The following is a 16,033-nucleotide window of genomic DNA, read 5'->3' on the forward strand; positions in this document are numbered from 1 at the left end:
TCTTCTTGGTAAGAGACAGATATTAGAGTGTCTGTGTTGACCTTTAATTCACCTTTGTAAAACATGGTTTAAAAAGACAGTCTGGCTCACAAAAGCAAGTAGGTACATTGTAAATCCACCAATTTGAGATTTTTATAGTGGAAATACTAATAGGTTTTGACTTTTAATGAGCTTCTGCTTTCATTATTAAAAAGGTTCTACTCATTCTAATAAAAGAACTGTGATTTGTGGGTATCTTCTGATATATTTTAGTTGATTCTTAGCTTCAGCCACCTTAGCAAAAAGAAAGAAGAGGTTTCCCCAGTTGAATTTCAGATAAGTATACATACTGCAAGAGAGGCAGGAGGCAAAATGATAATTTGCTTTATTCATGAATCTGTTCAGATGCAATGTATGCTGCCCAGGCCCATGAAGTTTGGATAAGTCTATTTCTAGGCCCCACACCTTGGTGACCACTATCTGTTCTAATCAGATAATCTATGGGAGCCAATGACTGTCTTCTCACTTGTTAAAAGCATTCATACTCAGGATGGGCAGAGCCTGGCAATTAAAAGCACAGGTGGTATGTTGCTAGTATCAAAATTTCTTTAGAAACAAAACTGGGAAATTAAAATGTAAAGCAACACATAAGAACTAGACACCTCAAGCATGTAATTGTATATTTATTTCTCTTTTTAAAGAACACTCCTTAATGTAATTCAATATACAAACTTGGTTTCACAGAATTATAATCCACTATATAGCACAAAGATAACCCAGATTGTGTGTGTGCGTGCACACATGTGCGTGCCTGTGCACATGTTGCTGTACCCCTCCCTCTCTTCCACTCTTCTGGACCTACAAAGGCTCTTCCCACCTTCAACACTAACCAAAAGCCATTGTGAGTATTACATACAACAGACATCCTCCCACGAGTTCTTTGCCCTTGAAAGATTCTTTTCTCCATTCCCCCTGAGATAGCCAGGAGTCTGACACTCTTACCCTATGCAAAAGGGTAAGGTGACCTCCCTTAACACAGATGTTAACCCTGTTCCCATGTAAACTGGCTGGCAGGAAGAGCTGGTGAGCAGGTTTCCATCCCCTTTTCCCCCTTCCACTCCCAACCCTCAGAGTCCAAGTGCGACCCTCTGTGCAGCCTTAGTTCCAGTCACCATCCTGTGTAGCAAGAACTAAGGAGACTCTAAGCCCAGGTCTTCTCCATGAGCAGCGCACAGCACTGCCTGCCAAGCCACCGGGCCGGCCGATAACCAAGCTCTACACAGTCCCATGTGCTTTGTCACCTTAATTTTTTAAAGACACCTAGCATAGGTCTGTGGCAACCTAGTGTCCAACTGAGTTACATAAAATTGTACCAGTGATGCACTTGTACATATTTACATGGGGTGGAATGTTTTCCCATATTTTTAAGATGAGTATATAGATCAACATGTTCACATAAGACCAAATACTTTTAATATTATTTATAACTGATTTATAAAGCTTTGAAAAAACTCACAATAGCACATTGTTTACTTTAATGCTTTACGGTACTATCATTTTAAAATCACAATCAGCACTTAAGTTATAGTCAATCCAGCAAACAAGAGACAAAAAAATATACAAGAGTTAAGAACTGACTGATACATCCTTTATCTTTTTTTTTTTAACTAATGCATAAGTGCAGAATAAGATACTCTAGTTTAAATATCTTGTTTACAATGTACATTTTTGTTCTAGTTACGCAACAGTAAATTCCATGCTTCACATAGAAAAGCAATCCACAACATTAAGAAAAAATGTACAATTTATGAAACAAAGTAAATAAATATTAGTATTACAGAATCAGAGCTGTACATAAAAGCTGTTCAGTTTTAATCATATAAAAATATGTTTTAGTGCAACCTCACATATATATTGATGCTGTTTTGCTTTACATCATTTAGATCCAAGTGTCCAAAAAAGGAAAGAAATTACATTTATTACAAAGCAGATACACAAATTCTAAAATATGTACAAATTACTGCTAAAAAATGCTTATAAGAATATAAGCAAAGTAAAGAAAAGGCACAAACATCTGTACAATTTTAAAAGTACCAGACCCAATAGGTTAATTTCAAATTTTGTTTTGGTCAGGCTCGTGATGACTTGTTAATTTACCTAATTCTTTTGATATAACAAAAGTATATATAATAGCAAACTACTGTAACTTAGGACAGGCATGCTATAAACTTGATTACCTCCATTTCTAGAAAAACAAAAACAAAAAAAAATGGGAAAATGTGGAAATGAAAGTCTCCATGCATCGTAGATCAATGTAGTTGACTCTTTTCTGACGAAGGATCTTTGCCTTCCTCTGTGCTTGAAGATAATTCCTTGCTGCTGTGAAAGTCCAACTGCTTGTCATCCACACAACTCTTGCTGTAAAACGTGGAGTGAGCTAATGGAGTCTGTGATGTACTAAAATTGTCCTTTTCACCATCATGCAAGTCAGGGTGGGTGGCTGAGGTACAGGGCTGACCTGGCTCAGGTCTACTAAAGTGTCTAATGCTAACATGTGCACTTCCTAGGGGGTTCTGGTGGGGCTCCTGCACCCGCGCTGGCTGATCTGCCCCAAGCAGAGCTGCCTCTTCTGTGGCAATCCGGAGAGAGGCAATGGCTTTTGTACAAGTCTGTATATTTTCCTCCTGTTCTCGCTCTGTTGCGTTTAGGCTGTCTTCTGAAGTGCTCTGTTTCATCAATAGCCGAGGAGAGGAGGGAGTGCTAGGTGGACCAGATGACTGCAAAGCGTGAGGACCTCGCTTCTCATGCTGCTTAGAAAGCACATAGGGGTCCTTGGAGAAGGACTCCCCAGGCGCGCCTTTCTTCTCCTCAAAGCCCTCCATTGGCAGGGGCAACGTGGGTGGAGGATGTAAACTGGAAAGGGCTGGCGGCATGGAGTGAACCATCTGGATCCCACCAACGGGCACCATGGGGATAGGAGCTCGCACTTGTTGCTGAGAGTGGAGTGGAAGATGACTGAAGACATAGTCATCAGGACCCTCCGGGAAAAGGCTGGAGCCTGGATGTTCATAAGCACCTTCTTGGTCTCCATAGAGACTGAAGTAAGGAACCTGAGGTAATCCTCTTCTTAAGTTCTGCACAGAGAACCAAAGAGAGCACAAAATTCAGATCCTGCTATGCTTCGTTCTTAGGTCAAGCTATTGGATTCATTCACTCACCCACTCACACATTCACTACCTAGAGAGGCTTCAATACCTAATCCTTTGATCAAGTTTTCCTACTTCAAGACAAAGGAGATTTCTCTGTTGTCTTTTATAATCCTTGAATAAAGGTGTCTGCCTGTGAAAAGTTGCTTTTGTTTTTAAACAGCAAGGTGATAAAGCAGTCAGGATGTTTTCCACTGGGTACAGAGACACATTTCAGCTCTGTTTTTTTTGCAAGAGATAATGAAAAGAAATTAATGGATAATTGGCAAAACAAGTTTACTGAGCAAAAAACACTAATAAATATTAATAATATTTTTTTAATTCAAAAGGAAATAAAAAGATTACCATCTGTTGCTATACTGGACAGATTTGTAATACTTTTTTAAGTGTTGATGGGTATATAATTGGAATGACAAGTCTGAAAATTGGCTTTTTAAAAAAGTTTTCCACAGAACAGATGACAAAATGGAACCACAAACTGGTTCCTCCAATGTGTAAGACATTGGTCTAAAGGAATGCATTCCTGCTAAGAGATACTCAATGCAGAAGACCAGCTTCTTCATCCAATAACAAATCAAGGCCATTTAAGTCTTACATCAATAATAATTTTTTAAAGGAAACTATCCATCATAGAGGTAGTTAACATTATTTCAGGCCGTTAGCAACTTATATTCAACTCCATAGCTGTGAACCAAAGAAGTCTGCATCTTAATCTTTCGTTTATATTATTATTTCCACCTCAATATCTTGTTGGCAATCAATAAATTAAGGATGCTTAAAATGTTCAGCCAGAATTTCAGATTTCATAGTCCTAGTCCTGAAAATGGAGAATTTATTTTCTATACTGTTTCTGTAGTGAAATACAACTTAGATTGTCAGATTTAATATTATCAGATTTTAATTACTGTGATTCATTCTTTAGTGGATTGTCATCTAAAAGGACTTCATTTTTTCTACTTTTTGAGAACCAAAGATAGATAGATAGCTATAAACCCATACAGTACAGTAGTAGTCCAGGATAGAGCCAAAGAAGCTGTTCTTTTTCATTTCAAGAGTTTCAGTTCTAAAACTCAAGGTATGCTCTATACCATTAAAGATTCATCCAGTTCTATCTAGACTGTGATTTCTGCTACTCTCTGAGATGCTTAGCCCTTACTCTCCTCTGTGATATGTCATACACAAGCTGGAAACATGGGTTCTCCTGAAAGTGTGAGAGAAATGGTGACAGTGATGATTGCATCAACACTATCATTACCAGAACCTCATAAGCTGGGAAAGGTGGGGATTTCACGGTATGAGAAGCATTTAAATTCTGCACATAGACAAAATCCCCCTTGTATTTAATCAGGTTTGGAAAAGGCATGTCTCCTTCATCAAACACCAGTTTGGGAGGAAGACCTGTAATGCCTACAGTAACAATCTCTGAAGATAATCAAGTATGTTTTCTTTTAATCACAGCAATTACAGATTCAAAGTTTAAAATAAAATCGAGCTTGTTTATTTTTCCATTTTACTTCTGGCTGCTATTCTATGACCTCCACTGCACACAGCCCATCAGAATGGATCTGTGGGGGAACCAAGGAAGTGGGACAGAAGTCAGAGAGAGAGAGATGTCCTGTTACGTAAACTGACTTGAGATCCCCAACTCCAGGCTGACAAATGTAGTCATGAATTGTCCTCTAAAACCACAATAATACTCAGCATGTTCTAAATCCTGTAAAATCTTATTGGTGCTACTAATGAAAGTTTCAAATTTAGCTCTTCACTGATTTTAACCACAGAGCTATGTGTACAAGTAGAATTTCTACCATGTGGCCACTTCCACTGCTCCAAGCCCCACCAGGAATTTCTACACATCCTCTCTCCTCTCATTCACCCCTTCTTCATCCTCCAAAGAAACTCCCAGTAAGTTTTCTCTACTTTGGTTTTTACTCCATTTGCAATCCTATTGTTTTGTAATTTGGGCCTTATAAATGTGGTGGACAAACTTCCATCTTACTTAAATCTCAGTAAGAAAAATTTTGTCATGGAAAAACAAATAGTGAATTCAAATGTAGATTATGTTAAGTGTAAGTGCATATATATATAGACACATATACACACATATGTACAAATGTACATACACAGACATCTATATATACATCTATATGCCATGTACCAGATCTATTACCCTACTCATCTCCTCAACAGTATGGCAGTAGGGACTTCTAGACGCAAATGATGAGAGGGAGATAGAAGAGCAACAGCCTCCTTGGGGGCAGCAGGGAGCAGAGAAGGGAGAAGTGACCCATCTGTGCTCAGTCACTGGCTGGGGCTGCTTGGAGAGGGTGGATTTGGCTTGAAAACAGTCCTGTCCTGAAGGTGCTGACAAACCAGTAGGAGGCTGTTTGCCCACTACATTCCTTATAGCTGAATGACACGGTCTTTCAGGGACAGAAATCTGCATGGGCCACCTCCCTGGCTGCCAGAAATAAATTAAAAAACTGTGGTCAAGAGGTTAAGTGACTTGCCCAAGATCACACAGATAACAAGGGATACGAATGAATGTTGACTGTTTCCCTAGACACAATCTTCATCTACACTACATACTGATGGCCTGGACACACCTTTCTTTCTCTTCTTGCTATCTATCTACAAAATTTTTTAAATGGAAAAGGAAATTTATTTATCACAAAAAAGATAAGGCCACAAGCCATAATATTATTTCATCCTCAACCTTGAACCATGCATAGTAGACCCTCAAAAATTCAGTAAATATTGAATAAATGGATAAAACATACTTACCTTCTCTATCTATCTATCTATCTATCTATCTATCTATCTATCTATCTATTCATCCATCTATCTATCTTAAAATTAAAACTAACAGGGGCACTGGGGCAAAAACAACAGGGTGCAGGATGCCTCTTGCTCTTCTACCTCCTTCTCATCGTTTGCATCTAGAGGTCCTTACTGTCATACTGTTGAAGAGATGAGTGGGGTAACAGATCTAGTATATAGATGTATATATAGATGTCTGTGTATGTACATTTGTACCCATGTGTATATGTGTGTATACATATATATATGCACATACACGTAACATAATCTGCATGTGAATTCATTCATTTCCTCCAAACCTGTGTTTGCTATGATCACCATCACTCCAAAAGCAGCCAGAATATGAATATGTCACACTGGGCTATAAGGTACCTTCACACCACAGTCAGTGTCCTGTGGTGTGAGAAAGCATGAAGTGGGCAGTGATTGGGACCAGTTGTCCCTACATCAGGGAGGCATGTGAACAATGTAGCAGGCTATACATCCTCTAAAGAGAATTAAACTGGGGAGACCAAAAGCATCATAAATGATAAAGTTTAACAACACTATGAAATGTGTCCATGATCAGCCAGGCATGGGGGCTCACACCTGTAATCCCAGCACTTTGGGAGGCTGAGGCAGGTGGATCATGAGGTCAGGAAATCGAGACCATCCTGGCCAACATGGTGAAACCACGTTTCTACTAAAAATACAAAAGTTAGCTGGGCATGGTGGCAGGCACCTATAGTCCCAGCTGCTTGGGAGGCTGAGGCAGGAGAATTGTTTGAACCCAGGAGGTGGAGGCTGCAGTGAGCCAAGGTCATGCCACTGCACTCCAGCCTGGTGACAGAGTGAGACTCCATCTCAAAATAATAATAATAATAATAATAATAATAATAATAATAATAATAATAGTAATACCCATGATCTGATATTTAAAACAAAACAAAACAACAAAACACATAAAAAAACTGGTACAAATTCAGTGACTACTAAAACTCACCTCTCTCCAACTTTCTGGGCATATATCTAAAACTCACATGAACTTACTTAGTCCACTCTTTCAATTCCTTTGCCCAACTTGACTGTGGGTTCCTGTAATTTTTTACAACCACAGCATGTTTGCACTAAAGGCTTACTTTTTCTGACTGAAAAACTGCATGTTTGCAGTTGACTAAATATGCACCACTGTTTCACAAATGCCACACTCTCAATCCACCTGGCCAATGCCAGAACACAGGCTGCATGGATGGCAGGGAGAGGCTTGTCTAACACATTCTGCCAGCATCACTGTGTGTATACCACAGAAAGCATGTGTCATCCCAGACTTGGTGTCACATGATACAGGGGATTTACAGTTCTCTATTCGTGCTGCAATGGCATAAACTGCAGAAGATCCCTTTTTCCTACTTTCGCTAAGGCACCAAAACCTGTGGAAATGTATCTCTTTTTCTTATTAGCTTGCTAATTTGTTAGCTTGGTAAACAGCATTCCAATTGCCATACACGTTTCTGCAGGATTTGCTTCACCAAGATGAAGTTGGTACCAGATTTGTGAAAAGACAGTGCTGGGGATGGGGACATGAATGCAGCAGGTTTCCTAAAGTGAAAAAATGACAGGCTGAGCTCAGGATTCAGGGTGGTGGAAGGTGATGAGAGGGAGAAAATTGGCCGCCAGGGCAGTGATAAAACAGAACTGGGAGCTGGCAGTGTCTTCTCTGGCTGTGAAGGATGGTGCTGATGCACATGACACAGAGATCCGGAGCCAGGGAGTACAACAAAGAGCAGACACCAGGAAATCAAAACACATTCAAGGCAGACAGATTCCAAAGGTATCATGCCTCTGTCTATGCTAAGTCCATGCTTTACTCATTTTTGAAAATCCTACACAAACTGAAAGAGACATCACAATCTACTGAGCTGTGGAATTAGGTAGGACAGGTGCTTTTTTTTATGAATTTGTATTAAACCTACTGCTTAAATGTAATCCATGATGGCTACTGTTATTTTCATCTATAATGAAGGCACATCATAGAAATCTCTGCACATTCTCGCTTAGCTCTCCTGATTTCCCTTTCTCCTTGGGCCCACGCTTCCACTGAGCCAGTGCATTTGATGATAGTAATGGCAAGAAAAGCAGACAGGCTCATGTCTTCGATTTATAAACATGCCAAGTGTGTCATTCTCTCCTCTCCCTGTCCCTGACCAGTTTCACATGTCCACTCATGATGGGCAAGGTAAAGAATGTATTAAAAAATAAAAGTTTTTGAGGCCAGGTGCAGTGGCTCATGTCTGTAATCCTAGCACTTGGGAGGCCAAGGCAGGTGGATCACTTGAGGTCAGGAGTTTGAGACCAGCCTGGCCAACATGGTGAAACCCTGTCTCTAGCAATAAATACAAAAATCAGCCAGGTGTGGTGATATATGCCTGTAGTCCCAGCTTCTCCAGAGGCTGAGATGGGAGAATCGCTTGAACCTGGGAGGCAGAGGTTGCAGTGAGCCAAAGTCGTGCCGCTGCACTCCAGCCTAGGTGAAAGAGTGAGACCCTGTCTCAAAAAACTAAATAAATAAAATAAAAATCTAAAAAATAAAAGTTTTTGAAAGTCAAGGTTAATAACTGAATTAGAATCCTTACCTGGTGATGAGTGATGTCTAAATGTCCCTGTGAGTGTATGTCCATGCAGTCATGGCATTCTAAAGGTTCATCTTTTTTACTTACAAAAAGGCTTCAGTTTATGTCTATCATTAATTAAGTTTAGAAAGCCTTCAGAAAGGTCTCACTTATTCCCACTGGGAATGCACTGCTGTTCTGATGCAATACTACACTTCGGGTAATGCCACAGCCATGTTACCGACAATAGCATGTGACAAAAATGTCTCCCCACTATTTTCAGTAGCCAGATTCACTCCACCCATGACAGATACCCATATTCTACTAAATTTCACACCAGTGCATTATCAGGAGGCACCAATGTGCTTCCACTTATATATTAGAAAGAAAAGTGAATTACACTTACAGGAGGCCCCAATACAATTGGCTCTGCTTGCAAATACTGCCCCACGGACAATGGCGGGTTATGATATAAAGCCCTTCTGGGAGATGGCGCTCTTATGGTGGTCATGTATCTTCTCTCTCTTCTAGGAGAGAGGTCTCTTCTCACTGTGATATCTTTCCCAGGAGACACTGGCCTCCTTGGAGACAAATGCCTTCTTGGTGAAACATCTCTTTGGGACATCTCTCTTCTCAATGCAGCTTCTTTTCTTGGTGAAAGATGTCTCATGGGTGACAGATCTCTCCTAGGTGATAAATGTCTTCTGGGAGATAAATCTCCTTTGGGTATCAGATACCTCTTTGGTGAATTATCTCGGCAGGGTGAAGAATCATATCCTGGAGAGGAATGGCGACTTGAGGGTGAGAAGTCCCTGGGAGAGGAGCTTGGCTCTGAAGGTAGCATGCACTCCTCATCCATACAACTAGGTATGTCCAATCTGTCTTTGTCTGGTTCTGAGTCCGTGCTTTTGCTCTGGAATAGCCTCTGGTATTCTGTCATCTGGGTATCTTCACATGAGTCACTGGGTGTCATAAGCTGAGTAACTCGAATACTTGGCAAAGTAACCAAATAGCTGATCAATGAAGAATGTCCCAGGGAACTATCTGAAGGAACCCCGTGGGGTACGGTGCCAACATTCACAGGCAAAGAGGAGAATCTAGGAGGCTGAGGACTCGTGCTTCTTGATCTTGTTTTTGGTGTTAAATCTCCCTGGTCGTCAAAGTCATCCTCATCTTCGTCATCATCGTCATTATCATCTCCATCCTCACCATCTGATTCCTCGGCATCTGAGAACTGATGATCAGTTGAAATGCTGGACATGCTATGCTTCTCTGCTGCTTTGTGCAAATCTTCCATATTTTCTGAAACAATTGAACAAAGATTATTGAGATGAAGATCCAAATGTCAAGGTTAGGATCTTATTTAAGCCCCATTTCTTTCTAAAAGTTTTTCCCAGTCCCTAGTGCCCACAGACAGTTATGTCTGAGAACTCCTATAAAATGAGGCACTTACCTGTGTGACCCTGCATTCATTCTATCTTCTTGTATATCTATTTGTTTTCATCCTCAACTTACAAGAAAAATTCCACAGTAGGACTTTATATCTCAGACATCATCCCACTCACAGAAAACCCTCTACAAATGAGTATGGATAATGTTAATGATGATGCAAGAGGAAAAAGAAAGGCAACAACCTGTCTCTGCAAGCTCAGATGCAAACGTATGTCTAACTGATGTATCTCAGGAGGTCTGGCCAACCTCAATGATGTTTGTTTGTTTGTTTTCCTACCGGGATTCTTCTTAAATAATAATACATTAAAATACTTTTCAAATTTCCCAAAAAGCCTCATAAAATCTAATTTGCTATCACAAAGCAAGTGCAATTCTATTCCCTTCATGGCTCTAAATAGAAGTATTCTCATAGTAAGGCCTTTTTTGCCCTCAGAGTCAAAACAGAAATGCATTTCTTCTCAGTAGATTTCAAGCAATTCAATGTGTCAGATTTATTTTCTATATTTAGTATTTAATAAAATGAAAAGTGATCACTTTTTAAAAATATCTAAACTTATTTTACCACCTCAGCCACAGAGCTCCACTGTGCATAATGAAGACGTCTGTCAACTCATTTATGACATACCTGCTTCCTCAGTTTCTGTATCATCCACTGATGTCATTGAGACTCCCAATTCCAGGCATTTTTTCATGTGCGCTTTAGATTTCATATGCTTCGTCAGGTTTCCTTGAAAATGTAGCCAAAAAAAAGAGAGAAATTAATTGGTTATCAAATTAACAACTGCTGATGGCTGCTCCAAATTCAATGCAAAATGAATTAATTTTATTAAATTCATCATGTAACACAGATTTGTTTCTACCCACTATCCCTTGTTTCAACCTTAAGAAGAATAATCTGGTTTTTGAAGATAACAATCCCTGAGAGCTTTGGCCCAATCTCAGATATTCTTTATTCTAGAAGATATGTGGAAGTCCAGGCTCACATCTTTTCAAGAGTAGGCTCCAAGCAAAACTGGAAATCCCAGGCTCTTCTGCCTGAGAAGGGATCTCATATCTAGCCAAATGCACCAGCCTCCTGGGACTCCACGTAAACAGGGAAACACAATCTGGCCACATACTTCAGAGATACTTCAGAATGAAATATTCTCAACACACCCACTGGGCCCCTGACCTTCTGGCATTGATCAGGTATAGAGTAACCTCCAAGGATCTTCAAAGTTCAGAAGAAAAATACACACAAACTAATGTGAGGGCAAACCTTGTCAGTGCACTGAAAGATCCATACAAACAATTAGCTAACTCTCATAGGGAGCATTATTCCCAGTATTTAGCATCTATCTGTCTGGCATATGTTAGCAAACGTTATGACAGCAATTCTTCAAATTCTGGAGCTGCAACATTCTCTTTTTATTTATCTTCAGGCTCCTATCACGCTAAGGAAAAAAGAAAAGTTTCATGCTGAATATGTTATAATGATAATGGCATATACAATTATATGTGTATATGAATGTGTGTATATAAATTATATATATAATTTGTATAACTGCTTTATGAAATGTGAGAAATTTTTAAAACATTGATCCAATCCTCCTTGACCCAGGATCTATAGAAGAATGTACATACATACACACACACATATATTTATATATATAAATTATATGCCATATAACTTATCAAAAGAGATTCAGGAACAAATTCAGTTGTAAGGAACCTTTACATCACTTCAGTGAAACCAGTCATAATGTTATCTGTGCCTTTGACAACGCTTTAGCAATATACCAACAAATACTTTAAGAGAAGGCTCTGTGAAATATCTGTGGAAACTCAGCCTGCTAGCATAGTTCTCTTGTAGGAGTGTTAAGCTTGCTGTTCATGTAATGTGTGAGCCACAGTTAAAACTGGGACACCGTTATTATTTTACTAATATTGCTTTATTATTTACTTATTGCTTATATACTTATCAATTTTACATGCCGTTTTGATAATTCCAAACAGAAATATTTCCAGGCCCCCATTGCTCTTATTTATCAAAACTTTTATCTACCATTTTTTAAAGAGCTCAAAAATGTTATAGACATATCAAGAATCCTTAAATCTAGAAAATTAATGAAACGTATCTATAAATTAATAAAAATAATCACTTCTGCCAGAGTGCAAGTATGCTATGGATGTGTATAGGTATGGATGCTAAGCATATTGGGAGAGTTAATTTAGATTTTAGTATGTGTTTCTTTCTCCTACATTTTTCTCTCCATTCCAAGGATAGTCAGGCTTTAGACTCCCATCTTCAGAATAGGTCTGTAGCTAGAAATCTGGATCTGAAACAATTACACCATGGCTTTAGTTTGTTAAAGTCATGAGCTGTGGAAGTAACGTATAAGGACAAGGAGAGGGAAGGAGAGTGGCGGGGGAGGCCCTTGAGGAAGTGGCACAGACGAGTAGAAAGGATTGGTCGTGCAAGGGCGTTCCATCTGTGCTCAGACGACAATGTGGGTTTGGACAACAGGCATTTCAGCCGGAGGTGAAAACTGGCAGGGTTTTCCAGGATGTTTTGCTCATTTTAAGATTCTGAGACATTTGCACATTCCCAAAAGGTGACAAGGAAACTCCAATAATGACCAAGAATAAATTATTTCCTTCAGGAGATGATGATTCAGAGGCAGACTTAATTTGATTTTTAAAAATGTCTAGAGATGTCTCATTTCTTTATCCAGTTTTTCACACAACTACACCTGCAGCAAACTCATATGCTCAGTGAAGATATGTATCATTCGTAATGACTCCTGAATTTGCAGTATTCCCTAAAATCAAAGTTTTTATTTTCTTATCTCCTAAGGAATCTCTTAGTAAAGTTCTGTATAAAGGGCTTGATTGTGCAAAGGTGAGTGGTATTTAAAAGGCCATATGTTTATTTTTTGAGATGCAAATGAACACATTATTTCAGCTTCAAATGAGGCACTCCTGTCATACAGATCTTTTTAATAAAAAAGAAACAGATATGTTGAGAGGCTACCCATTTATACTTCTACAACCAATACAGCAATTTAGGATTTTCAGCTATAAAAGAATATAGCTATACATTTCTCTACCAAAGATAATTTTACTTGATATTTATTTTTCTTGAAGGGTATCAGAGCAGATCAATCAATATGAAAATTTAAAGTGGTGAGGGAATGCCTATAGTATCCACTAAACCTAAGGTAAAACACACTTCTGCAAAAATCAAACAACCTCTAAAATCATAACTGAAGCAACTTCCTTCAGTAAAATATTTTACATAAATATACCTGTTAAAATGGATTTTTTAAAAAAACTTCAAGGCAAGTCCTAGTTTTATAAGACTAACAGTTATGTACTGAGAATCAGAAATTGTCTCTGTGCTGATAAAAACAGGGAATACAAGCTATCAAATTTCTATGCATAATTAATGCAACTGTGGATGGAGGCACCCACCTGGGAATGTGTGGGTCTCTACATTATTTATAATCTTGAAACTGACCAAGAGCACATGTTTTCTTCCCAGCTGCTGCCTTGCTTCTCTAATACCACTGCATGTGCAGGATTTCTATGCTGGTATAAATATTATCTAGACCACATAACATTTCCAACATGAAGAAATAGCTATCCAGACAATTCGTAGCCACTTCCTTTGGAGACAACTGGCCCGGACCTATGTCTATTGCTCTTAATTAAGTCATAAAAGGAGCCTCACAGTCTCACATACATCCTTTGATCACTTACTTGAGGGAGAAAATACATTTTGTGGAATCATATTTTCACAAACAAATCATCTTTATTGTTGATGAAGGCTAGTTATAAAATAGCACTCAGAAATCTAAGTAGCCATAGAGAAGCATTTTTCCTCTCAAAAAAATCAGACTTGTACCTTTCGTTTTGAAGGCAAAGTTACATAACTTGCATACATAAGGCCGAACATCAGTATGAGTACGGATGTGTTTTTTGAGCATGCTTGGCTTCTTACAGCGAATCCCACATTCTTCACAAATGTACTTTCCACGGCCACGTCCTCTGACATATACATAATCTTCATTTGATTTGTACCTGTTTTAAAAAGGGGGAATCCAGTGGTTTTCAAACATTCTTAGCATGCTATATCTTAAAGCAAAAGCTAATTATTTGCATGGCAAACTTTTATGCGGGTCTTTTGCAATTATTCAACTTTACGTCTATGAAGCCTGTGAAATTTATGCAGTAAATGCCTGAAAGAACTAGATAATAGATTTGGCACTGTAAACAAAATGTAATGCTACATGGAATTCAAAATGGAATTGGCTCCACTGTTACATGTGAATTTATAGAGTTGGGAAATAGATGCTCAAATTGACTTATGTAAACCTCAAAGAGTTGCAGACCTTTGGATTGGATTCTAGTACAGCCTCCAATCAAGGGACATACAAAAAGCATACCAACATATTCATCATGTAGCTTTTGTTAACATTACATCATCTAAGATGTGCGTGTACAAACATACAACCCTCTAAATTTGCTAAATTAAGTATAACTGATAATAGAATTCTTCATTGCAAGTTCCTACTCTATTTTTACAATCCTGGCACGAGAGTGCCTCAGAAATTTCTAGTTTACACAGGGTGAGCTCAGCTCACCAACTGTTGTCTACAGATTTGATCTGCTCTTCCCGAAGACCATGAATCTGTAATAATGTGGAGTCTAAATTTCAACTAGCTTCTTCAAGGTAGTTACATAATGAAAACTAGGGATTCTATTTTTAATCAAATTTGCATTTGTTTCCAGAAGGGTTTCATAGAGATGTTTGAAAGGATATCCGAGGTCATCTTGCTTAATCAAATCAGCTAGAAAAACAGTCTTAGGCATTTTCTTTGATAATCGAGGGAAGAAATCTACCCAATGCTTAACCATGCCATTTTAGAATACAATAAAACATGATTTATCATAGGATATAGTAGTATTATATGGACTAATTCAATGACTGCCATTATCTCTTAAGTCAAAGCTAAGGTTAGAATTTTGGGTTTAATGTTATTTTTGGAAAGACATTCCATTTGGGGAGTTCTTTTCATAACTTCCAAAGGTAAACTGACATGCAAAATGCCATAATCCACTGTGGATTTAGTTTAAGGCATTAAATTTATAGTTTTTTTACATTCTAAGAGCATTGCAAACTTCCTCATTTTATCCTAGCTAATCCACAAACAGGAATAAAAGCAAGTTTAACTTCAGTCAACCAAACTATTGAAATAATTTTAAGAAAGGAAATCCATCCACATATTTAAACAGCAACTCTGTTATGGATTCACATCTAATCTTAACGTTTTCTACTTTTTGGTCAGTACCAATACAGATGAGAGTTAAGCAGAAACTGTTCAAAACTATGAATAATCCATTTTGCATGTCTTTGGTTCCTTTAAATTTTCCCCCTTTCACCAGGAATTTTGACTTCTACTTGTTCTTCAAAATTATTTTGAATTTTATCTTTGTCTTTTCTAATAAAGTAGAAAAAACCCCTAAAGATGCAAATATCTTTCAGCTTTAAATTTCACTATTCTCTGTCCCTAACTAGATGAAATTGCTTCAGAGACAAAGACCAAAACAAATACTTTTGTACAAAGCTAATTTTCTTCAGGGAAGGATACTTCAAGCTTACTATAGCCCACCATCATAGTGATGGGAAATGCATTTTATCATCAAGCATATAATTTTATTTTCAATGTCTTAGCTGATTAACTTGCTTCCAGAATGAAAATACAGTAAAATTCTGTATAAAATATAATGATGTATTAGAAAAGCCTGTGTAAATAAAATATCATACAACAATTCCACAGGCCCATGAATCTACTTGATAATTGATGGATTTTGAAAAAAATTCAAAGCTATGTTTAACTAAATTATTAAATGTATTATTAAACCTATCAATTAGATAATATACACTTAAGATTTTGGTCAGTAATCCTTTTTTTTTTTTTTTTTTTTTTTTTTTTTTTTTTTTTT

General features: G+C 38.0%; 1 protein-coding gene across 5 annotated transcripts in view; it reads right to left on the reverse strand.

The window, feature by feature from the left end:
• Positions 1–644: 644 nt before the first annotated feature.
• HIVEP2 (HIVEP zinc finger 2) overlaps positions 645–16,033 on the reverse strand; it is a 206,974-nt gene continuing 191,585 nt past the window's right edge. For all 5 annotated transcript variants that reach the window (XM_017887673.1, XM_017887675.1, XM_017887674.1 and 2 more), the window contains 4 exons: positions 13,932–14,107; positions 10,671–10,772; positions 9,000–9,895; positions 645–3,113 (listed from right to left, as the gene is read on the reverse strand). In XM_017887673.1, coding sequence (XP_017743162.1) covers positions 2,289–3,113; positions 9,000–9,895; positions 10,671–10,772; positions 13,932–14,107 — 1,999 coding nt within the window. In that variant the 3' untranslated portion in view covers positions 645–2,288. The remainder of the gene's footprint in view (positions 3,114–8,999; positions 9,896–10,670; positions 10,773–13,931; positions 14,108–16,033) is intronic.

Source organism: Rhinopithecus bieti, unplaced genomic scaffold (assembly GCF_001698545.2).
Source record: "Rhinopithecus bieti isolate Rb0 unplaced genomic scaffold, ASM169854v2 scaffold_17771, whole genome shotgun sequence".
Taxonomy (NCBI): domain Eukaryota; kingdom Metazoa; phylum Chordata; class Mammalia; order Primates; family Cercopithecidae; genus Rhinopithecus; species Rhinopithecus bieti.